General features: G+C 42.3%; 1 protein-coding gene across 1 annotated transcript; it reads right to left on the minus strand.

The window, feature by feature from the left end:
• Positions 1-1,187: 1,187 nt before the first annotated feature.
• Positions 1,188-11,458, minus strand: LOC145499708 (STAM-binding protein-like). The gene is made up of 11 exons (XM_081479234.1): positions 11,296-11,458; positions 8,784-8,848; positions 8,607-8,682; positions 7,017-7,118; positions 6,325-6,632; positions 5,896-5,939; positions 5,285-5,409; positions 4,231-4,368; positions 2,925-3,037; positions 2,707-2,809; positions 1,188-1,815 (listed from the first exon to the last, which is right to left on the minus strand). Exons 1-11 carry the CDS (start codon positions 11,419-11,421, stop codon positions 1,747-1,749), a joined length of 1,269 nt encoding a protein of 422 aa, XP_081335360.1. The 5' UTR covers positions 11,422-11,458; the 3' UTR covers positions 1,188-1,746.
• Between the last annotated feature and the right edge of the window lie 12,866 nt (positions 11,459-24,324).

A 24,324-nucleotide genomic window follows, 5' to 3' on the forward strand; every position in this document is an offset into this window, starting at 1 on the left:
CTCGGCCTTTTCATTTTCGAAGAAACGGAAAAAAGAGAAACCATCCCTACTCTCCTCGCCTTAAAATTATCATCTAGTCAAAATTTTTTGTAATGAGCGTAAAATTCTTAGATGCTGGACGTGTGTTTTACTTTTTCACTTTTCACTAACCCTGAGGTCAGTAATCGTTTGGCGCGTACTCGTAAAAGTCATCTCACAACGCGCATGGTTTGCAGTTCTAAATAAAACCTTTTAGCCATTTGCTATTTAGTTCAGTTTGGGACCCGCTCTCGTGTGAGTAATTTCAATCCTCTGATTCATACGAAAACGCATCAGTGTGGACAGGTGAAAACAAACCCAAAACGCTAGGGTGGGCGAAAATATTTTGTTTCGTTTTCGTTTAGACGAAAATGCGTACTTTTAAAAACGCATTACTGTGGTCGCGGCCTAAATAAGCCTAATGAGCCTATGCTGTAAAGTTATAATAGAAACTTCTCAAAATCTTTGTGATCAGATTCAAATATCACGAGTTGGCTTGAAAGCCATTTTAATTTTCTCTGTTTCATACAATCGTGTGTATTGATATTTCATCCATTTGTCTGTGTTTTGAAAGAATAAGCAAAGGCACAGTTGCCAGACATCACTTTTCAAAATTCCCTGACTTTTCTCTGATAAAAATAGCATTTCCCTGACCAAAAAAAGACATAAGTATTACTAGTAGAAGTATTCAATTGTCAAAATTGTTGCCAGTCTCCTCAAGTATATAGCAAACCAGTGGATAGTGCTTTTCAGGCATTCTCGCAGCACGGTTTCTTAGTTCCCAACCGTACAGAAAAAATTTTAGCATTCTACGAGGGTAAAGTAAGGTAAAGTCTGTATACGAGCCGAGTGGCCCATCAGGCCGGTGCTTATCCCGGTTTCCGTAGCATGAAGCGGCTAGGAGTATTTCTACTCCCCCCTGGATGGGATGCTAGTCCGTTGCCAGGTTAACCCAGCATTAAGTTCGCCGGTACCCATTTATAGACCTGGGTGGAGAGAGGCACTGTGAGAGTAAAGTGTCTTGCCGAAGAACACAACACAATGTTCCCGGCCAGGGCTCGAACCCGGACCGCTCGATCCGGAGACGAGCGCCCTAACCATGAGGCCACCACGCCTCCACATTAACACAAAGGAAGCTACAAATTCGGCTGCAGTATTTTCAAATACGGTTTTATTATTTTTAATGGTGAGATTATCGGCGAAAACCGACACCAAACTATTTTCTTCCAATAGCAATTTACAGCAACTTCGACAAAACAACTCAAGTGCTATTGTTTGGAGGTCAGCGAAATTAAAGCAATGAAATTCACAAAATTTCTTACAACATGGTTTCAAATCTGAAGATTTATAGATTTAAACCTCCAGAAGGGCACTTGAAAGCTATGCACACTCAAAGTAGTAGAAAAACTTGATTGCATGTGAAAGAAAAAAGTAAAATTATAATATAACTTCTCAAGTTCAGATTTTTATTTTCGTTACAATAGAGAGAAGCAGTAAAGAGATCTTTTGTAACTACTTAATTAGATCCCTCACTATTAATATCATGCAACTGTGATTTATTTCATAAATCAAAAATCTAAACCAGAAAAAAACTTATTATACCCACGGCATACTTCATGTACACGTAGTTAGCTGTAGCCGTAACAGTTAATCCATTTACATTGTGATGGTTTTGAAAACTATAATTAACATTACTGGCTAAAATTCATTTAATAAGTACGTATAATTTTATTTCTTAAATCTTAAATCTGTAACATCAACTCTAGCGACGTTGTCCCATACTATGTGCGAACTTTCCTAAAAGAAGCGAAAAAACAGCAAATCAATATTAAAATTACTTAGAGGTAAAGGAGGAGATTTACGCTAATCCAAAAAAGTTGATTTAATGTAAATGGTTTGAACCCAGGAGTATCAGTAGCTCGTATAGTGTGACCGTCCGGGTGAGGGTAGTTCTGAAAAGAACTGTTGTTGGTGACGTGACTGACGTGAATAGTGAATAGTGTTTGTCAGTCGACGATGTTACAAGTCTGGTCCGTTGAAAGTGACAGGTCAGTTTAGCAGTGACGGTATTGGCTGAAAGACCCGTGTAAAGTTGGCCAACAGTCATTGGTCGGTTCTCGTAAGTTTCGATCCGTCTATTGTTAGTCAAATCAAGTCAGTCTGTTGGAGATCGTTTATATTGTGAATAAGTCGTTTGTAAGGTGCCGGTTGACATCTTCCAAGATCATTCGTTGAAAATAGTTTGTATTGCAATTTAAGCATTGAGCAGACTCCCGGTCAAGTTAGGTTAGTTGATGTTATCCACCAATGTGATTGTTGGCATCACTATTTCTCGGGGCTTGTTTGTGTTCAGTCAGTCTCGGGTTAAGGTTTCTGCCAGTCTCACCAATGTGGGAAGCCTGACAGTCGGAGAATTTGATCTTGTAAACTGCTCCCTGTCTGTTGTTGGATTCGTCCCTGTCTTTAACGTTGGTCAGCAAGTGTCGTTACTTAGTAGTAGGTTAAGGGCTGTAGGACCCGCGTGATGGTCTAAAAAGTGTCCTTAATGTAAGGTATTGTCACTGTAGTAACACGTGTCGGGTTTTCGTTCGTTTGTTTCGTTAGTTTCAGCAGATCAGTGTTTTGTCTAACAAAGTCAGCGTTGTGGGATGGAAAGTATATTAAAGATTGTTGTTAGCTCAGCCTTACCTCGTATAACGGAGGCTCTTTAGGGTGTGGGTGAAACCCTGGCTTTTTACAGTTCAAAATAAACTGAAGGCCATAACCCGGAGTCAGTGAAAAAACACCAGTTCTACAAAATAATAACACTTTCATCAGTACATGAGAAAATAACATCCAAATAAAATCTACTTATCCCGGACGACCGGATGGCACTTCTTTCGAGCTCTGTGTTTAACTATACTCACTCGCTAAACTTTGGAGAACAGACAATAGCAATTGCTTCAGGCATGATCAGTTGATAACTGCAGTGTGTGTGTAGATCGACACTTGACATGAAGCTGGTCTGTGATGGGTGTGTCTGAAAAAAAAAAAAAAAAAAACCATTAGTTTTCATGTGAAGATGCCGCGGAAACCTTAAAACTGTTCATGTTGAAAATAATTTTTTCCTTCAGAAATTTTATTTTGTCACTATGAATCAGAGATAATCACAATAGATTTATTCCACAAAAACAAGCCTCAAGTTCCAAAAATTAATTAGTAAGAAATGAGATTCCGAAGCAGAGTCAATGTTTTAGTGATCACAAGTTTTCGACCTTGTCACAGCCTCTTTCTCTAGCGAATATGGCGTGAATTTATTTGGCACGTGAGCTTGGGTGAACCAAATCACGTGCCAAAACATCCCCGTATACACCCACGGTCTTGATTGAGCGTCGACGGGGACTGGCACAGAATTTCCAAGGCTTCACGAATACTCCTTCTGAAGTTGTTTTCTTCTCTAGTTCTGATAGCCGCCTTACTCTCTTCCAACCTTTGGCCTGTGTCCTTAAGGAGAAGGTCACTCCAAAAAACGTATATATTTTGTCTACGTTAATAAAAACCTTGCACTAAGTTTAACCACTCACCGAAATTTCAGCCTCTTAAGTGCAGGTTTTCCTTATGAAATTCGTATCCAAAGAAGCCCAAAATTCGACATCGTTGCCGCCATTTTGAAAAGAATTCAGTGGCCAGGCCGCAGTCCGTCTAAGAGATTTTGTCCAAATGGCTTCCGACAAGCCTTTTAACTAGCACTCTGGATTATGGTCGCTCTTGAGCCACATTATTTTGAGCCAAACATGCTTCAAACTCCGAAATGATAGCATTGAAGATAGTGAAGTGGACAATCGCTTGGAAAAAATAGAATTTGCCGGCCTTGTGAAGGATGCAAAGTCAGTTGCAGGTTTTTCTCCTTCCTTCGAGTCGAGTCGGATAGGGTGACGTCACATAAACACGGCGTGGCTGCCAAGACAGTTTCAAAATGGCGGTCTCCGAAGTCGCTTCTTCGAGAAGAATTTCTTCAGGATAGCGGGCACTTCAGAGACTGAAACTTTGGTGACTGGAAAAGCTGAATGTTTACTTGCTATAGGCGGAGGAAAAAAAATAAGTTTTTCGGGTTTTTGACCTGAGACTCCTCACTTATCTGGAACACTGTATTTGAACCGTAGATACGACTGTATTGACTTTCTGCAATGCCACGCCTAACAAAGGACTACTGACAGTGTACAGTATACTCACATGTATCCAGCCCAACGTAATAAGATTGTGGGAATCTTGGAACTCAAAGAGTTCTTCTTCACTCAAAGTTGTGCAGGAATCTGAAGTGGAGGTTTGCTTTGGAATCAACAGATGAGTGATGCAGAACATATTGTTTTGCTAATAAATAAAAGACAAATCGATTAAAAATACTAATTAAAAACCTTCTAACCTACACGAAGTTTTGATTTAATGAGACTGAACGGAATGTTGTACTTTTGTTACTTAGTAACAGGAATTCCATACATGTACATGTATGTAACTTTTTTAATCAGTTCTATACACAGTACTGCTCAAAGGTAAGTTACCACCCTCTTGCAGGACGAGAATCTCGTCTGGCGAGACGAGACGAGACGAGACTTCTCGAGAGACGAGACTCTCATCTCGAGAGGCAATACTCTCATATCTCAAGACGAGACACTCCTCTTGTGGGAGCTTTAAAAACTGTAAGTATGACTGCTTGAACTTCTTGCAAGTTTGTAAAGCAAACATGCAGCTAGCCTGCAGAGCAGGCGAGATTTTTTCGAGCGAGCGTTCACATCGTAAAAAGTTTAGCCGCCATCTTGAATTTTTCATGCAGTGGAAGACTGGGGAGAGAAAGAAAGTTTTACCAAGGGGGTGAATGATAGGCAAGAGGAAGGATAGGGGAGGGGTGGAGCGAAGAAAATCTTCTCATTTTTCCCCTCCCCAATCCCCCACCGTCTAACATGGTGGTCCAAAAAGGCGGTCGCAAGGTTGTAACTCTAACTCGCCCCAATAAGACGCCTGCACTGCAGGCTAACATGCAGCAAAAATGCAACAAAACTTGGGTATTGAAAAAATGACTGACTGAACAATAAAGAAGTTGAAAATCACCTGTTGATCAGAAGTTCTAACTATTTGAATCACAATCTGTTAAAATATTCCGATCAAAATATAGCTCAATTTGCATTTACAGGCAATATTTAAAATTAAAAACTTAACTGCTAATTGACACTACATACTCTTGACTAGCAGATTTTCTATCTCGGACACCAAAGGAAACTGTGCTACTTACAAGACGACCAGCAAGAATGCCACAAGTCTCAAGGTTCTTTCTTGTGTTGTCCGATGCAAGTCGTAGAAAATGACTGATAAGCTCACCAGGAATGTGAACTTTTCTAAGTCCATGTGGAGTTGTATCTTTATGTAACAAAGAGAAAGAGCGGCTAAGAACATTACTGTAATTCAATTTTAGTGTCATGCGCATAGCAGCCATTTTTCAGCAATCTTTAGCCAGAGGTTTCACTATGGGCTGGACTAGGAATATTCACAAATTGTATTAGGATAATTTTGCCCACCTGGTTTGAGAATCTAGGGAAATGTTTTTCTCTGGTAAAAAAGTTTTTTTCAGTCTGCAAAAACCAGTTGCCTTCCTGTTGACAAAGTTATTTAATGAAACCCGTCTTTAGCCCACATCACAGACAGTGTGCACCACCAATATAATGGTACCATCTTTCGGAATGCAAATGAAACCAGGCTTAAGTCTGAAAGCATTAAGTTCTATCTGATTCTAGTACTGCTGGACTTGAATTTTTGGATAGGAGGGGAATATGCAGTTATTCTGTGAATGATACACTTCATATCAACTTTTATATACAACAAAATATGGTAAATCACCATACCCACCCGCAGCCATGACTGGTTTAGTTGACCTGTCAACTGATGGGGTACTGGAAAAAACACCAATCATGATAATTGCTTAGCAAGAGCATACTATTAATGGGTATTAAGTAAAAAGTTAGTGGAGGACCTTGTGAGATGACGAGACTTAATAAACACATTTTCTGATCGCCTGACAATTTCTGAGCCTTGAAAAAGAATGGAAGACTCAACAAGAACATTGCAAAAAAAATAGTACTTACAAGATTGTGAGGCCTGTGAAATTTGACAAAGTACTTAATGCTTTAAGGACTATTTAGCAGCCCTATTTCAAGTTGTGATTGCAAGATCTTGTCTAAATCAATATCACATTGTGTCCAAGAACACAATCAGTAACTGCCATTAAACTGCCACTTTAATTAACACTAAAAACCACCTCAAATTCCTTTCCTATACCTTGGAGTGGGCACAGAAAACAGTGAGGAGTAGCTAGGTGGCCGTGGCATAGTACTGTGCGTCTGTTCATTTGGGGCTCCATGTTCACGTTGATTACTACCCACTGTTGACTCATTACGGCCAGTTGGTGGGGCAGGATAATCGCCAATTAATGGAGGGGCACTAGGAATGACCCTTGGGATCTCGGCATGATGCGTTGACACACTACTCTGGTGTTGCGCTATTTTTTGGGCTTCCTGTTCTCTCCGTGCTCTTTCTTCAGCTTCCCTTCTCTCATATTCTTTCCTTCTGCCTTCTTCTTCTTCTTTCTATAATACAAAAGTACAAGTTGTGTTTATAGAGACTCTATCACAATACCTTTGTCACCATGAAGCTGGTTTCTGTGTGCTTTTAAACAAACTTTCTTTAATGGATGATCATTGCATGATGCTCACAATTTGACAAAACAACCACAAACATACCACAGACTTTTCTAAGCAAATTGATTTATTGAAAGAATTTTACATTTCACGATTTAAAAAAGAATGGTAATTGAGCTTCCTGTTTAGCACTTCCCTCCTCATGTACATTTCCCACCCTCCTTACATTTTCTACACACCTCCATAACAAAGTATCATAAAACTTAGAATTGAAATAAAAAACTTATTTATTAACTAGTAAAGAAAGATTAAGTATTTCTGTCTATTTATTACCTTTCTGGCCTCTTCAGTGATGAACTGTTGGTATTCTTGTTGATATCTTTCTTTTAAAATTCCTTTGAGTTCCTCCGCCATGCTGAATACCCTTCTGAGGCTCTTAAGGATCAAGACATGGATACATAAAGGATATTACATGGTAGCGAGGTGATAACAATTTTATGTTTGAGTGGGAAGAAGTGTTCTTGCCACGAGAACATAAAATTCATATCTCCGAGCCAACGTGTATCTTTTATGTATCTTTTTATTGTATAGACAAACTGATGATGGTGTTTTTGACGATTTCCTGAAGATTTCCAACCACTTTCCAAAGATTTCCAAAGATTCTCCAAAACTTGTCCGAAGGTCACACGAATGTTGCCGAACATTTTCTGAAAATTTCCAAAGATTACCAAAGATTTCCAAAGACTTGCGAAGATTACTGGAGATTATGGAAGTTTGCCGAAGACTTTTGAGGAACACCTGAGGATGTTTTGATGATACACCAACGAATTTCAGAACAATTTAAGAGACAAACTTGATATCAGTGAAATCATCAATATCTTCACTATTGAGGATATGGAAAATATGCCACTCGAGTCCCGGATGTCATTCCGTATGAATTTTACGAGCGATGTATTTTCCATTAAAACTCGTGTCTATATAAGAAAGGATGGTTATAAGGAAACTGTGATTGTCCCATAATGATTGTACATTTTTATATATTTGATCTTTATATTTTGTATAATCACTGTATATATGTTGTTGGTCAAAATGAAATTCAGGTTAAAATGATTTAAACCTAGGTTGATTCTCAATTTCCTTTGTCTTCTAACCCTAATTATTCATGAACTTGAATAACAATTAGGGTTAAGAGACAAAGGAATTTCAATTTAACCTGAATTTCATTTTGACCTACACTAGTTTGATTCTCAATTTTCTTTGTCTTCTAACCCTAATTATTCATGATCCATGATATTTTAAGTAGGGTTAAGAGACAAAGGAATTTCAATTTACCGGTAACCTAAATTTCATTTTGACCTACAATATATACATGTGTATATATACCCCTGATTCACATCAGCCTTTGGGTGCCTTTGTCATACATATATTTTAACCTGCATTATCAAATAAAGGATTGAATGATTGACTGACTGACTGACTGACTGACTGACTGACTGACTGTCTGACTGTCTGACTGACTGACTGATTGATTGATTGATTGATTTACCACTACAGCTAACAAATTTTAAATTTTCCTTGAATTAAATTTCAAACAAAGCTATAATGCAGTTAGGAGTTACATAGCAACCACTCTTGAAAACCAAGTTCATCGAACAAATTCTGAATACTAAATAGACAAATGAAATACTCCTATATTGAAAAAGATGTCCAATGCACACATGTAATCGCTCTAAGGAGGTTGCACAATAAGGGTCTGGAGCAATACATTTGTGGCAATTTTTATCATGCTAACTCCTCAAAAAGATTTGTAAATTTGCGAATAATTTTGTTTTCAATGGGTGGCCTTGGTTGGAATGGTCATATCATAACTTGACTTGCCCGTTTTGATCTTCTTTCAAGCTTTTTATTCCTGTTGGGTTTTACCTTTTTGTTCGTTGCTTTATCCACTGGTGCTGTCTTGGCATATTCTGGATGTGCAGGAAGCTTTTCAACAAACAACCTAACAGGACATCACAATATCAAAGTAATTAAAGAGAGAGATTGTAAATCATGTGACTCATCACATTTTCATGGAACTAAATGTTTCAATGCTCTACTTACGTGATGAATTTTGAATATAAAATGAATGCACTTTCCAAGTTTCCCTCATCATGGTAAATCTTTGCCTAAGTTTGGGATAAGAAAGGAAACATATTAAATAAACAATCATGCGTAAACATTTATATTACACTGACCATAGTAACCTTCTCTGATGATTTTACAGATAAGACCATCATTAAGGCAAATATTTGATGATTTTCGAGTTTCCTAGTACATGTTCAAGTGAAGTGAAGTGAAGTGAAGTGAAGTGAAGTGAAGTGAAGTGAAGTGAAGTGAAGTGAAGTGAAGTGAAGTGAAGTGAAGTGAAGTGAAGTGAAGTGAAGTGAAGTGAAGTGAAATGAAGTGAAATAAAGTAAAGAAGACATTCCAAAATGAAAAATGCCATTACTTTTTATTATGAAAAGCCTTGCAAATAAGCAGAAATTATTTTTCATTTCATGACACATTGACCAACATGAAAATTTGGTGGAGACAAGATTTGTTGTAATCTTTGTCAGAGCACAACAAATTTTATCAGCCCAGTACAGATGGAAGCTTAGCCTGCATAGCTGGTGGTTTCATTGTCACCAGGGCAAATGTCATGTACATAACGTGTGTTGGAGCCACAAAAACAATAACATAACTTTTAACTGGTTGTTGGAACAATCAAATTGTAATTTAAGGGGGCTCCCTATAGTTTTACAATCGCATGTGCACTTAGAGTGAAACCTCAAACGTCAGTGTTTTTCAATATTTTATGATGTCAACATGAGCACAAAAAGAAAAACTGACAGTGAATTTTCTCGTGTTCCCTTTGGTGAAATATTTCCATAAAATTTGGTAGGCGGGTACTTGTAATAAATACTTTACTGTAGTTGGAGCTCATTTTTCAGGGAAATCTATCTGACCCTTTTTTCACAGTGCTACAAAACATAAAGTTGCAAAAATCTAAAAACTGTCTTTACAAACCCTACTTTATTTCATGTTTAAAATTCACATCCTGCCAGATTTTTAGAAGATTTCATCGAAGGAAATTAAAAAAAATCACAATTAACACCATAAAAACGGTAAAAAACACATTTGTTTGGGCATTTAATAATTCAAGATGGAAAGCCAAGATTTTAACTGAGATGATAGTAAATCAGTATATCATCATTGCTTATTACATGTAATAAGTTTGAGAGGACTGATTGTTTAAACAAATGCAAAAACAGCTTTTAAAACATAACACTAGAGTGTGGAATGTGATAAATCATCACCCTATTGAGCCACCTTAACCAAACCTATTTAAACATAATCATTTGCTATCACATTACACATAAACTCCCATCATGGAATAGTGCTGTTCCACCTTATCATTAAAATGACCAGAAACCCAAAAATGGTCGGGAAAAACATGGAAGTAACCAACTATCAACTGTACAGTGAAACCTGTATTAAGTGGACCCCATAATAAGTGGACACCCTCTATTAAGCGGACACCAGCTTGAGCCCCTAAATTTTCTTCCCACATTCACTGTGAAATAAACCTGCAGTCAGCAGACACCTCTTTCTAGTGGACGCGGCTTGTTGCACAAAACCTGCAATAAGCAGACACTTCAAGGGCATTTTACCTCTAGAGGTTCAGCTGAGACTCCTTTAACATTGTTCAGCGATGTCATTTTAAAGCTAAGTGATTATTCCAGATTGACGCATTGACTGACTGGACATTATGCTACATGTATGAGCAGTCTTTGATCTCAAACTGTGTTACACTGTGTTACGAGAGGGTTAATAATTAACTATTATTGCACAACATATTAGAACCTGTTTTGAGTGGATACCCTGCATTTAACAGACACTAATGACAGACCCCAAGGGTGTCCGCTTAATACAGGTCTCACTGTATGTTAGTTGCACAAGTATCAGTAGTGTAAGCTATGTACTGGCTGTATTGTATACAAATAAAAGATAATATTAAAAAAAAAATTAAAAGAAACTATCATCAACCAAAATACTACAAAAATGCATCTCACAGGGTTGGAAAACCTTGAAATGCCACAATTCAATTTGAAAATTACTGAAATGCCACATGAAAAATTGCCCAATACTGCAATACTGCAAACCCTATAAAATAATGATCTCCTCTTTTACAGAAACAAAGTCCAAGCTCACAAAAAATGCTAGTTTAGTAGGCTTCGAGTTTTTCTGTAATCAGCAGATCTCCCAAATGGGAGAGAGTAAAAACACGCTGTATCTGGATATGCTCAATACAGATGTGTTCATTTCTTTATTTGGAAGATGACATCACTTATTAGTTCACGGGAATAGCAGTAGAGCACCAAAGCGAAAAGGAAACTATACTTTTTGCAATCCTCATACCTTAGGCTACTGATGGAAATTAAACACATACGTAGGTTATGCTGCACGACAAGCTGGATGTGAATGTTGAATTGGTCGTTCTGAATCGTTCGATCTCGATCGGGACAATCATCAGCACCAGTTTCGACCCTTTTTTACCTAGCAGTACTTGCACAGATGAGTTGATACTTACCATTCTTTCCATCTCCACACCTGATCTAAAGTATTTTTTGGGTGCTATGCTATTATCAACCTCTACTTGACCAGCAAACTGAACAAGTTTTCGCACTCTCTCAGCTGGATCTCGCTCGTCCGCCATCTTGATGTTTTCATTACCACTAACTCTACCCAGTCTCCTTGAGTCCGGGCTGAGCCCGGAGATTGTCAGCTACTATGCAATAGAAAAAATCATACGTTATGTATCGTGCACGAAATTATTTGTAATGATGGCGGAAGTTAGTTCGCAGCTCCAGAATTTCAAGGGTGCTTTTTTGCAAAATACTCGCGTTTGGACGTAAGGGATTCCAACCATAGCTCAACCTTACTTAAAGGACTTTATGGTTTCTACAAAGAGCAAAAATACTGCGATGTTGCCCTTAAAATCAGCGACGAGCAGAAGATTCTAGTTCACCGGGTTGTGCTCGCGACGGCAAGTCGCTATTTTGATTCGTTGTTCGGTAGTCAATTTATTGAGGCGAACAACGATGAAGTAGAACTACGTAGTTTCGATGGAAGTATCATGAATTGTTTGATCGAGTTTGCCTACACAGGAAACATTCGCATTGATGCTGAGAATGGTTTCGCTCTGCTACACGCGGCCAATTATTTTGGCGTTGAGTTCGTGGAGAACTCGTGCGTAGAATTTCTAAAACCTTGTATTGACGACAGATCCTGCCTGATGATTTTGCAAATCGCGGATACCTTCGCTTTGGAACATTTGAGGGAAGTCGCAAAACGACATGCCTTAAGAAACTTCACAAACACACTCCTCAAAGAATTACTTAGGAGCGAGGAGATCTGTGTTGTGGCTGAAGATCTTATTCCTTACGAAGATGAGAGGGAAAAGATTTTGTTACAAGTGGTATTGATGTATGTTGAACATGACCCAGCCAGTCGGGTTCAATGTCTGCATGAGCTTGTGTCTCTTATCAGACTTTCACCAGGCGTCGACAAAATCTGGACCGGACCGGACCGGACCGGATCACGGATCGGATCACGGATCGGATCAGGATCGGATCACGGATCGGATCACAGAAAAAAAAAAAAAAAAAGTTTTAAAGAAAAAAAATCCCCCCCCCCCCCAAATCAAATCGTTTATAAGATAATGATAAATAAAAAATAAAAGTAGAAGACTAAAATATGTTAAATGAAAATAAGAATCACGAATTTGACGCAATGACATGTTAATTACAGAGAATGACGAGGTCATTTAAAAAGCCACATAACTGCTTAATTTACGACGAATTTAAATTGTAATGAACTGGCAGATGTAGTTATATCTGAACGTTAGTTGGCTCGAAGCTAGCGTGAACCTCCCATTCTCGTTTTTGAAATTGTTGTTCGTATCAGTAGCTAATTCTCAGCTACATTTTCGAGTCAGATGTGAGCGTTACAGTTGGCGTTACAGTTAATGAGAAAACTTACGTACGAAAACTTATGGACATAGCTTGCTTTAAAGGAGCTACGTCACGATTTGCGCGTCTTGAAAAAACTAGCCTAGTTTTTCAAGTTCTTCATTTGCAGTCCTCGTTAATCTTTGCCATCCTTAACGATCCTCATTCCATTTTGATTTGTTCTTGCCCCTTAAGTGTTTTCTGTCCTAGAACACGATCATTTTAAGGTTTTATTCTATTTAAAGGCAACTCTTTACGACCCTAAAAATGACTCTAAAAATCGTGACGTAACTCCTAAAATGTTGTTTATTCTCGGGTTGCGTTATCGTTCACACTAACGATGTTATTCCTATAATTTTTTGTAAAACAGATATATTTCCTTGAAATACAAATGGTTTGTTTCGTTTTATTCCAGTGCGAAATATCGTATTCCAAACTCACATCTTGTAAAAGTATAGACTTGCCTCAACAACGGAAATTGTTTGAAATCATCAGGAGTTTAATTTTTTTACTGTTTTTAGTTTTTGTTTTTCGATTCATACGTTCGTCCTATTATTAACATGCTGACTCGTTTTATGACAGTTTAATTACCTTTGATGCAAGTGAATATACGAATATCATTTATCTGAACTGCGGAGAAAGATATGAAGACATGATTGATCATCGTAATTATACACACAACTTAAAGTGCCACTATGATGAAATTCTCGATATCCATTTCTTTACATTTTCGTACACATTAGGTCTTTCCTAGATATCTTGCCAAATTTCAATTTTCTACGAACATTAAAACTCGTGGTTTTTGGACCTTAATTTCCGAGAATTTCCGGCCGCCATTAATTTTCCTTGTTCCAAGTCTTGGTTGAAAATTTGAGAAAATGACGTCATTTTCTCAAATTCTCAACCAAGAACAAGGAAACTTAATGGCGGCCGTAAATTCTCGGAAATATAGGTCCAAACGACATGGGTTCTAATGTTCGTAATAGATTGAAATTTGGCAAAAAATCTAGGAAAGACCTATTGTGTGCGAAAATGTAAAAAAATGGGTATGGAGAATTTGATCATAGTGGCACTTTCAGCAGTCGTGAAATTAAAGCCTGAAAAAAAATTCAGGCCTGAACGGGACTCGAACCCATGACCTCTGCGATACCGGTGCAATACTCTACCAACTGAGCTATCAAGCCAACTGGGAGTTGGTCACATTGTGACTTCGTAATATACCCGTAGATGGTGAAGAGTGCTAGTGAATATACGAAATATCATATAGTTGAACTGCGGGGAAAGATATGAAGACATGATTGATCATCGCATTCAAAACCCAACAGCCTGAAGAAAATTCATCTTTGACCAGCTCCCAGTTGGCTTGATATCATAAAAGAATAAAGGAATATCACACCTGAATTAAATAAAACGTTCTTCTCACAGTAGTCACTTTAGTGTAATTTCCTCAACAAAATTTTGAATTTTGAATTTTTTTCCTTGATCCGATCCGATCCGTGATCCGATCTGTGATCCGATCCGTGATCCGGTCCGTGATCCGATCCGCGATCCAGTCTGTGAATCTGGTCCGTGATCCGATCCGTGATCCGGTCCGATCCAGGTTTTGTCGACGCCAGACTTTCACCTGAAACAATAACTTGTTACATCCAAACCATGGCAAGTCAGAGTCTCTTTGGAAGCTTTTGTGACAGTAAATTGAACAAGATCAGGGAAAAATCAAGTGATGGAGAAAGCTGGGTTAGCGCTAGGAAGTTTGTCAGGTCTGTGGTCATTAAGGGACGTACCTTGGGGTAATGCGGACAAGTGGAATTTATACCTAGAGAAGCAGCCGATGACGAAAGCCGTTATGTCAAGGACATGAAGGTGTGGGTAGAGCACCAGGGTGAGAGAACAACACTGACAGGTTTGAAAGTCATTTACAGTCATGGTTATCCCAGGAAACTAGTTGTTGGTACAAAGATTAGGCAGAAGTATGAATTCCATCTACAGGAAAATGAGAAGATTGTCAAAGCTGACATTCAAATGAGGTGGGAGGGAATAGATCAGGTTACGTTTTACACCAACAAGCAAGATGTCAAGGGGAATGGAAAAGCATATGGACCTTATGGTGAGGGTTCAAGTGGAGTGTATTGAGAATTTCCAGCTGGATCATATGGCTACCTAGCTGGGGTGTCTGCTGCCTGTAGTGGTACATATATGAGTCTACAGTTTACATGGAGGGCATTTGTCTTCCCTGGTGAGCTTGAGCTGTCTCACACTTCATAGAAGGTCAATGATCGTGTCCTTGCTCGCACAGTTGACAACTTATATTTCCCTAGTGTAGTCAAAACAATGGAGAATGGCCAAGTACGTATCCTGTTTGATGATGGAGATGCAATGACACACTCTGCTGCAGACATTTCTGCGGTCATCCCAGACAAACTGCCTGATCCTATGACACTAAAAAGGACCAGTCATGTGATCGTTTCATGTGAAAGCCCTTTTCACCACATTGGGTTTGTCGACACCGGTAATCATGATGGTAACGTTGGAGTTGTGTGCGATCAATGTGGGGATATATGTATCCCTGTAAGTAAAGTGAGGCTGTTCGCTCAGCAAACAATCCCACATGAAGTTGGTGCCAGAGTATTTGCCTGGTGGACGAATGGTGTGTATTACCATGGTTTCATCACCAGTGCAAGTGACTTGAATGTGTTTGTTAACTATGATGATGGGGACACCGTAACACTGGATAAGCCAGACAGGACTGCAGTCATCCTTGATGTCATACCACAAATGACAGAAATCTTACTGAATGAACATGTGATCGGGTTCCAGCCTGGTTGCACTGGATTCTATCCTGGACACGTGACCAGTATTGACGCTGTCAATCAGAAATTTGACATGCTGTTCGATGTTGGAGGCAGGCATATTGAGTCACTCTTTGAGATTCGTCTTATTCTCAGGGAATAACTGTCACAATAACGGCTTTGATTATGCACAGCCTTATCACAGGCAATCGAGGCTTGAAGTGTGTACTTGATAATACACTATTGCTGTTTTACTAAAACTGCCAAGAATTGGTGGTTGTCACTGCACGTTACCGGTCATTTAGCCCCCAAGTTGATTAGTCCCTAGCCGGTTAGCCCCCTGAACCAGAAGTCGATTAATCCCCATATTCACGCTTAAAGAAAGAGAAATAGACACTATTTTCGACTTCTAATTGGGGGCTAACCGACTAGGGGCTAATCGACTTGAGGGCTATAAGACCAGTAACCCGTAGTCAGGACGGTCAATTCTTGGCAGTTTTCTTGGCAGTAAACGGCTGGTTACAGGACTGCGAATTCAGGCTTCCACTACAGCTGCAAGCATATTTCTCTCTTCTTTTAAACTCTTCATCCGTAGTACACATATATGAAGCATTCGTTGTTGTGTTCATTGTCACAAATCTTGTCCCTGATCTCTTGCGGGGTGGTACACAAGTATGACAGTATACTGCATGGAGGTAGTTTTCCCATCACGCAATTTGTCGTCTACATGTAACAACAAAGATCGGCGCAATGAACACGAAATTGAAACTAAAACTAAATTACGATCACGCAAAAACCTGATTCTTGAGATATCCACTTCAGATTGTTTAATTATATTTTCGTGTCCTGCCTTCACGTTACACTTTGTGCTGGTCACGCAATCTATCCTTTCACGAGAGGAGTACGAGAGGACTGCTGGGCCCCAATGATTGAGTTATGGACAAAAAAGTAGGTAGTGTGTAGTATCGTTCATTAGAAAGGAATGTTAGTAGTGTAAGTTATCTTAGTATTGTATGTAAAGGAAGTATCGCAAGTAACGGTACGGTTTTGGAAGTGATGTCGCTGTGCTATTGTAAGTAATGTTGGTATAGCCAGTAACGTTATTATTGTAAATAATTATAGTCAGTATCGTTAATGTGTGTATTCCAATAAGAAAAATAATAATAAAAAAATAAGTTCGATTTTTCATCATCCTTGTTCCCTCTACCGAGCCATCATGCAGCCATACTGCAGCCATTGGAATCTTTTTTCAACCCGTGTAAAGAGATTTGGGCTCTATTCATGTACTCACCTAAACAATTTAATTTTCAAGTACCAAATGAAGAAATAAAGAAGTGCTCTCGTATTAGAGGTTTCAAGAAATCAGTGCCTTAAATGTCGGAATCTGCTTGTTGTGGAATGCAGTCCGGCCCAGTATTCAGGAAAAAGACAGGATGACAAGTTACCGCGAGCAGGCTCTTAGCGGAGAAAAAAAAATGATGTGACGATTTAGATTTTCTTAATGCAATTTTATTGTGGTGGAACACTAAGGACACTACATCTGAAACTAAAAAGCTTGAAAGCTGGATTTGGACATGGCATAGTCACCGGCACTACTATGAAGCATGAAATATTTTACCTTAACAATAACTAGACGTTCTAAGAGCGTTTACTCGGGCTTCGTAACGCAATTATCAAGTTGTACTTTACAAGTAAGCTTATTGAACACGGTAAAAACAAATAAAAGAATCAGGATATTTCAGCAACAAGAGTTACGTTTAGATATTTACTATTCAAGTTGCTTCTTTGAGTATCCTCTTCATCCAATTGCTTGTTGTTTGCCTTATCTTCGTAGTTCTGTTTGCGACAATTCTTGATTTTTTAACATCTAAGGTGTTCATCTCAGCATGGGAATGGTCGCTCCTCTCACCAAGCCTCTCTCATCTTTTTCCTCTCCGTCGTTTTTTCGTTCTCCGCGTCAACAACCTGAACGCCTGAAAGAGGCTACTTCGATTCTTCCATCACGTTATATTAGTCTGAAGAGGAGCAAATCCACGCTTAATATTCAACAACCGCGTTTTAGTAAGACATTCTTTTGCACGTCAAACGCTCCCTTGGTCAGTTGAGTCATTTTCTTCCTCAAAGAATTCCCAGTCGAAATTCTGAAAGGAAAAACAAAATTTTGAATCCTTCATGTGTTCACTTGTGAGCAGCTTGTTTCTTTCTATGTCATCAACACACTGTTTAGTAAACAGCTTAAGAGAATAAAGAAAATATCAGCAATTTTCCCTTTTAAATTTTCAAAACTGGGGTTCCGATGTACAGATTTTTTTAAAACTTTGCCAAAAGCTGCGTGTTATCCTGCTAATCAAAATTTGATCAGTAGATTAAATTTCACACTGCCGTTTTCGAATTATAAGCCCTCAAAGCTATAATTAAGGGTGCTTTAGAAGGTCTTACTATTGCTAATCTATTGTTACACGAAAATGGTAACAAGGTGTTTTCCAATGATTGGGCAGCATTTTGATACCATAATGACCCATCAAAATCTAAGTCTTGGAAAGTGCTGGAAACTGTTTTGAGCCGCCTTTAATAAAGGGTGACTGTTGTAAGGGAATAACGTAACAGTGATGGCAAAGAAAGCCCAAAACGGTAGAGATCACCAAATCCAGAACGGACACACAGAGTGGATAAGTTTTATCAACCTTACATGTAATATTTAGCGTTTTAAATCGACCATATTTCGTTCCCCACACAAAACCTAACACCGCGTCAGTTCAGACTCAACAGGGCAGTAGTATATAACACCGGGCTCGCGCGTTTCTAATTTGCCGCACTCCTTTGTTGTCAGTCCCACTGCCCTTGTTTCACCTCACGGGGCGGTTGAAACCGGTTTGAACCGGTTCTTTCCAGTGGCCGCGGCCACTGGAAAGAACCGATTCAAACCGGTTTCAACCGCCCCGTGAGGTGAAACAAGGGCAGTGGGACTGACAACAAAGGAGTGCGGCAAATTAGAAACGCGCGAGCCCGGTGTCATGCCGTGAGAGCCGGAATGACTCGAGCGCCAAACAAGTGCGGGTGGCTGAAGCGGGGCCGGAAAGAAAGCTGCGGAAAGCGCTGTTACGGGGCGTATTGCGGGCAGCACAACTACCAGCTGAAGAAAGGAATGCGAACGCCAGAGCCTTGCAGAGTTTGCGGAGTCGGACTTCTGTGTGACTACCGTCTTTGCAAGCCCTGCGGCGGGGGCGCGCTAAAACAACGTCTTTACCGCAAACAAGAAAAAGCAAAAAAACAATTTGAACGTGTTTTGCTCGAGCTGAAAAAAAGAAACACACCAGTTAGAGAAACGCATCTTCGATTATAACGCAAGGCACTATGGCTTCCACCGACCAGGAAAGGTTGGAAGAAGAGCTGGCAAGAATAGATCCCGCTGTATTGCGTTATTTCGATGAACTTCTTGCAGAAAACGCGCCAGCGGTAAGAAAGGTTGTCCAGAACGTGCTGGATGAGCCAATTTCTGAAGAAACGCAGGCGCGTCTGCAAAAGCCGCTTCTTCCGAAGCGTTACGAGCCAAGAGCCCCACCACGCCAAAGAAGGTTAAGAAGAGCGCAAGCGAACCGAAGAAGAGCGCAAGCGATCCTGAGAGAGTACGACCCCTTGTACGATGACGAAGAGAAAGAAGTGAGAGAGGTTACAACAGGCCGGCGTTTCATTCGGTGGCGCTTCATGAAACGACTGGGGAGAAACCTCACGCCAGACTTTATGGTGAAGATACGCGAAAGAGTAACCACGTCTTTCTACATGAGGCGCGTTTACGCATACCAGTTGCGCAACATTGAGGATGGAACGATAATTGTGTACTACTCGAACCCAAAAGGCTCACAGTGGTTTGACAAACTGGAAGACGCGGGAAAATGGCTTAACCGCGAGGAAGAACAGCGTCTCGGCCTTGAAAAAACCGACAGGCCCAACACGAAGTGGGTGTTTGAAAGCTTTTTCGGCGTAGACGTGAAGGTTGTGCTTGACAGGAAGCCTTTGGTGGGAACAGGGCCATTGCCCGACTGACTGCGCAACCTTGCCCATAGCCGGGCGATGGTATCTTTGGACGTGTATAACGACAACCTGTGCCTATGGCGATGCCTCGCTGTGCACGGAGGGGCGCGCACAGATCGTTGTACAAAAGAAGTCCGAAGACTGGCCCAGAGTTTCTACAAACTAAATACAATTCCAGAAAACTTCGGAAAAACGTCTCTGGATGAGTTGGAAAAGGTCGAAGCCCATCTGAATGAGGGCTTACCCGTCGCATCTTGGCTTGGAATTCGTGTCTACGAGCCTCAGCGTTTGGTTGACGGTGAAGTGGTATGGCATTTCAGAACAAACCCGAACCCCAAACTAAAAAACATTTTGACGATAGGTGTCTACGAAGGCCACGCTTTCTTGATAAAAGACATCACAAAGCTAGCGAAAACCTATGCATGCACCCATTGCGGCCAGAGATTCACAAAAATCTGCAATCTGCAACGCCACCATGAAACCTGCAGCGCAGGAAAAACGGTTATCTTTTGCCCGGGGACAAAAGTGGAAGCCCCGGAGACAGCTTTCGAGAGAGTGATGTACCAAAAAGGCTCAGCGTCGGCGCAAGCGATTTTGTGGCTGGAGCGAGAAGCAAAGCGGCGGGGCACACACATCCACCACGCGATGTGCGGGCACGGGGGCGAGAGATGGCTTCCTCGAGAAGGCGGGAAAATGAAGTCTTTTCCTGTCGACGGGTACCACCACAAAACGAGGACGGTATTCCAATACCACGGCTGCGCCTTCCACGGATGCCCAAAATGTTATCCTAACCGACAGGAGGTCATAACAAACGGTAAAACAGCCGAACAACTGTACCAAGCCACAGTGAACCGTTCCGCATTTCTGCGAAAGAGCGGCTACAAAGTTATCAAGGCCTGGTCTTGCGAAGTTGGACATCTCAAGGGGGAACTCCCGAGGAAGCAAACGAAAACATACCCGCACGCGATCTTGTACGATTTCGAGGCGTATGGCGACAAAAATTATCGGAAAGAGCCGACAGGCGCGTTAACGATAGAAAGCGCGCACGTGCCGATCTCTGTGAGCGTCGGGGCTCTCTTGAAAGAGAGCCCACCCACATCTGCGAAAGAAACCCCGTGGAGTTGGTCCGCAAGTTTCTGAAAGAGCTGGAGAGACGCGAGAAAAACATCCAGGACCAGGTGCGCGCGGAGTTTGTGCCAGAAGACATGTACCTCCTGACAAAAGACCAGCAGCAAAAAATTAATGAATGGTGCAACCAGGTCCCTGTCGTGGGCTTCAACTCAGGCTCGTACGACCTGAATCTGATCAAGAACCACTTCGCCAGCACTCTCGCCGAAGTATCAAAAAAAGTCAAAGTGGCCAAGAAGGGGAACAAAACCATGTTCCTGCTCACCTGGGCGGCCCGTTTCCTCGATATCATCAACTATCTGGGCCCGGGCACGAGCTACGCGAAATGGGTGAAAGCATACAGAAGTGAGTCCGAGAAATCCTGGTTCCCTTACGAATGGTTCGACGCGCCCGAAAAGCTGGATTTCCCTGGGCTCCCAGAATACGAGGCCTGGTATTCGAAGCTGAAGGGCGGATACGTTCTCACGCGGAAGGAGTGGGAGGAGTGAAAGCGGCTGTTCAAAGAAAAGGGGATGCGGATCTTCGCAGACTGGCTGCGCTATTACAACAATCTTGATGTCGCTCCCGGCCTCGAGGCGCTGGAAAAGATGAAAAGCTTCTACAGCGAGAGAGGAATCGACATTCTGAAAGACGCGGTGAGCCTGCCAGGGGTGAGTTTGCATTATTTGCTCCGAGGGGCAATCGAGCGCGGAGCAGACCTTTACAGCCCAAGCAAAGAGGCTTACGAAATGCTCAAAGGGGCGGTTGTTGGCGGACCGAGCCTGGTTTTCACAAGACGGCACGAGGCCGGTGTGACACGGATAAGGTCGCATCAGTTCGAAGAACCGCGTCTTTGCAAAAAGATTCTCGGTTTCGACGCCAGCGCTCTCTATCTCTCGACCATGCTCAGAGAAATGCCTTGCGGGAAGGAGAAGGTCGTGCACTACAGCGATGACCGCCAAGCGGAAGCGGCCGAAGTTCTGATTCGCCGGTTGAAAGCCGGGGAGTGGTTCGGCTTCGCCGAAGTCCGCATAGAGATCCCAGAACGTTTGCGGCCAATGTTCGAGGAGATGTGCCCTTTCTTTTACAACAAAAGGGTTCCCGCCGAAGCTGTGCCGGAACACATGAAAGAGTACTGGGGGAGAACGGGCAGAAAGTGCGGAGACGGAAAAAAACTTGTGGCGGCGCTGTCCGCAGAACGGATGCTGGTGTACGCCCCTCTGCTGCGGTGGTACGGGAACCATGGAGCGGTTGTCACGAAGGTTTCCAGACCAATCGACTACGAACCGGGCAAGATCTTCACCTGGTTCGTGGAACAGGTGACGGAGGCGCGCCGGACAGGAGACGTGGACAGAAGCAAGGCGCTGCTCGCCGAAGTGTTCAAACTGCTCGGAAACAGCGCTTAGGGGAAACTGATAGAAGCTCTGGAGCGGCAAACGAACGTGATATACACGAAAGACGAGAAGGTCGTCGACAGAGCGCTGCGGAGTGCGTATTTCGAAGACCTCGACGAGATCGGGGAGGCCTACGAGCTGGAAAGCCGCAAGCCTCGGATCACGATCAAGCGGCCGTTCCAGATCGGAATCGCCGTCTACCAGCTGGCGAAGCTGCGGATGCTGGAATTTTACTACGACTTTCTCGACAAGTACGTCGACAGAAGAGATTTCGAACTGATCCAGATGGACACGGACAGCAACTACATGGCGATCTCGGGCGAGCGGCTCGAGGACGTCGTCCGGCCAGAGCTGAAGCAAGAATTCGAAGCGGAAAAAAATCAGTGGCTGTCTTGGGACAAGTGGAGCGGCCGCACCCCAGGTCTCTTCAAGCTTGAGTGCGAGGGCAGCCGGATGATCGCGCTCTGCTCGAAGTGTTATTATGTCGACGAAGGAGAGGGCGAAAAAAAGAAGTTCAGCACGAAGGGGATGTCGAAAACGCAGAAGGAGCTGACCTGGCAGCGTTTTAATAAAGCGCTGGAAGGAAGCAAGGACATGGCCACCAACAGAGGTTTCAGGATGCGGGACGGGCAGATGGTCACTTACGAGCAGCAGAAGCTGGGGCTGAGCGCTTATTACGACAAGCGGTGGGTGCTGTCCGACGGGATACACACCGAACCGATCGAATATCACATCTAGTTCACGTCAGCCGGAGGAAGAGTAGTGTTCGGGGAGGAGTATTTTAGCCATTTCAAAAATTTTATTAAGAGAGTGTTCTTGTTATATTGCGATCTGTACACGATCCAGTCGATAAGGTTAATGGGCGCGTACTTGTATTGTTCTAGAGCGTTTTCATACTCCGTGGCCGTCTCGCCAACCAAGAAAAGTTCTTTTCCGTGGCTGAGAAAAAATTCATTGAAACGCTCAACGAAATACTTGCTTTCTTCGTGGAAGCTCTTCCCTTTTTCTTTCGCAGAAAACTGAATGGCCCAGTGAAGAATATCCTCGGCAGGCACACCGTCTGGCATGGTGAGATATAATTGATTTATTTTTCTTTAAAACGAAAAAATCCTGTGCGCATTCATGGAAGCCAAAGTTTCAAAGTTGCTCTGGGGGTAATTGTGTGTTTGGAGGAACAACCAGCAGCTCTTCGCGCACGAAGCCGCGCTTGGGCCCGTCGCGCAGATAGTAGAGAACGGGTTGATCCGGTTTGATGAAAGACCTTTCAATGTTGTAAACTTTCAAAGACCAGATTGGGTCTGTGGCTCTTTTCACGCCCCCTTCAAGCTCGCCGGGCTGGTAGAGATAACGAACTTGGACAAAAGAGGGGAGGATTTTTTCGCGTTTTCCGACAGGCCTCGTGTAAGGTGTCGACGGCCTTGCATAAACAGATTTTTCTTTGATGGCGACGGAGGGTTTTTTGCCGATAAGGCTTGTGACCTCGTTGTTCAAAGCCGAGACAACTTCAGGAAGTCTCTTCACCCAGGCGGTGGACCGCTGGCCCTCAGGGAGAAGCATTTCCACGGCGTACTGGTGGCCGAACAAGCGCTCCGCCAGGGTGCGGTTGAAACGTTCGACAATGGCCTGGTCGCGGTGAATGTCGACGCGCCCGCGCCGGATGAAGGTTTTGTGCTTGTCCATCTCTTGTGTGACAGCGCCCATGAATCCGCGCCCGGGGTCAACCTGCAGCATTTCAGGCCATTCGAGAGGCGAGCGTTTGTAAATCTTCTGAAAGGCCTGGGCGACCTCATCAGAATTCATCGAAGTCAGGGGTTCGGCCTCTTTGTAGCGGCTGGCCACGTCGACAACGGTCAGCGCGTATTTGAAAACTTTGCGGCCGCGAGGAAGCTTGTCGTGCGGCAGAAAAAGAAGGTCCGCCTGATGGACCTTGTTGGGCGTGGGAACGTCAAATTTCGGCCGAGGAATCCGCTTCGGCGCGGGAAGGTATATCTGCCAGAGCGCTTGCCTGATCAGCCACTTTTTTGCGGCTTCTTCAGGTACCTTGGCGGCTTCGGCTAATTTTTTGATCGCGGCGATTCCTTTCCAGTAGCCCCCGGGGCCGTAGTATATCTTTGCGAGTTTGGCGTCCATACAAGTAAGGCGTAAAAAAGTTTAAAGGAACCGGAAAGCCGCGTAGCCCAGAACGAGAGCGCCGGCGCCCACGAACGCGAGTTCACCGTTTTTCTGCTGCTCGCTTGGCTGATAGAAATCTGAGAACTTGGGCTCCTTGGGGGGCACCATCTGTTCG

Source organism: Orbicella franksi, chromosome 10 (genome assembly GCF_964199315.1).
Source record: "Orbicella franksi chromosome 10, jaOrbFran1.1, whole genome shotgun sequence".
NCBI classification, from domain to species: domain Eukaryota; kingdom Metazoa; phylum Cnidaria; class Anthozoa; order Scleractinia; family Merulinidae; genus Orbicella; species Orbicella franksi.

What these genes read in the sequence shown, in the direction of transcription:
- LOC145499708 (XM_081479234.1), bottom strand. Translation starts at nt 11,421, where the DNA reads ATGGCGGACGAGCGAGATCCAGCTGAGAGAGTGCGAAAACTTGTTCAG. An exon ending in TTTTCTGTGCCCACTCCAAG is followed by an intron (nt 5,940 to 6,324) that starts GTATAGGAAAGG and finishes TGTTTTTTCCAG; the next exon opens with TACCCCATCAGTTGACAGGT. An exon ending in AAGAGCCTCCGTTATACGAG is followed by an intron (nt 1,816 to 2,706) that starts GTAAGGCTGAGC and finishes CGCTTCTTTTAG; the next exon opens with GAAAGTTCGCACATAGTATG.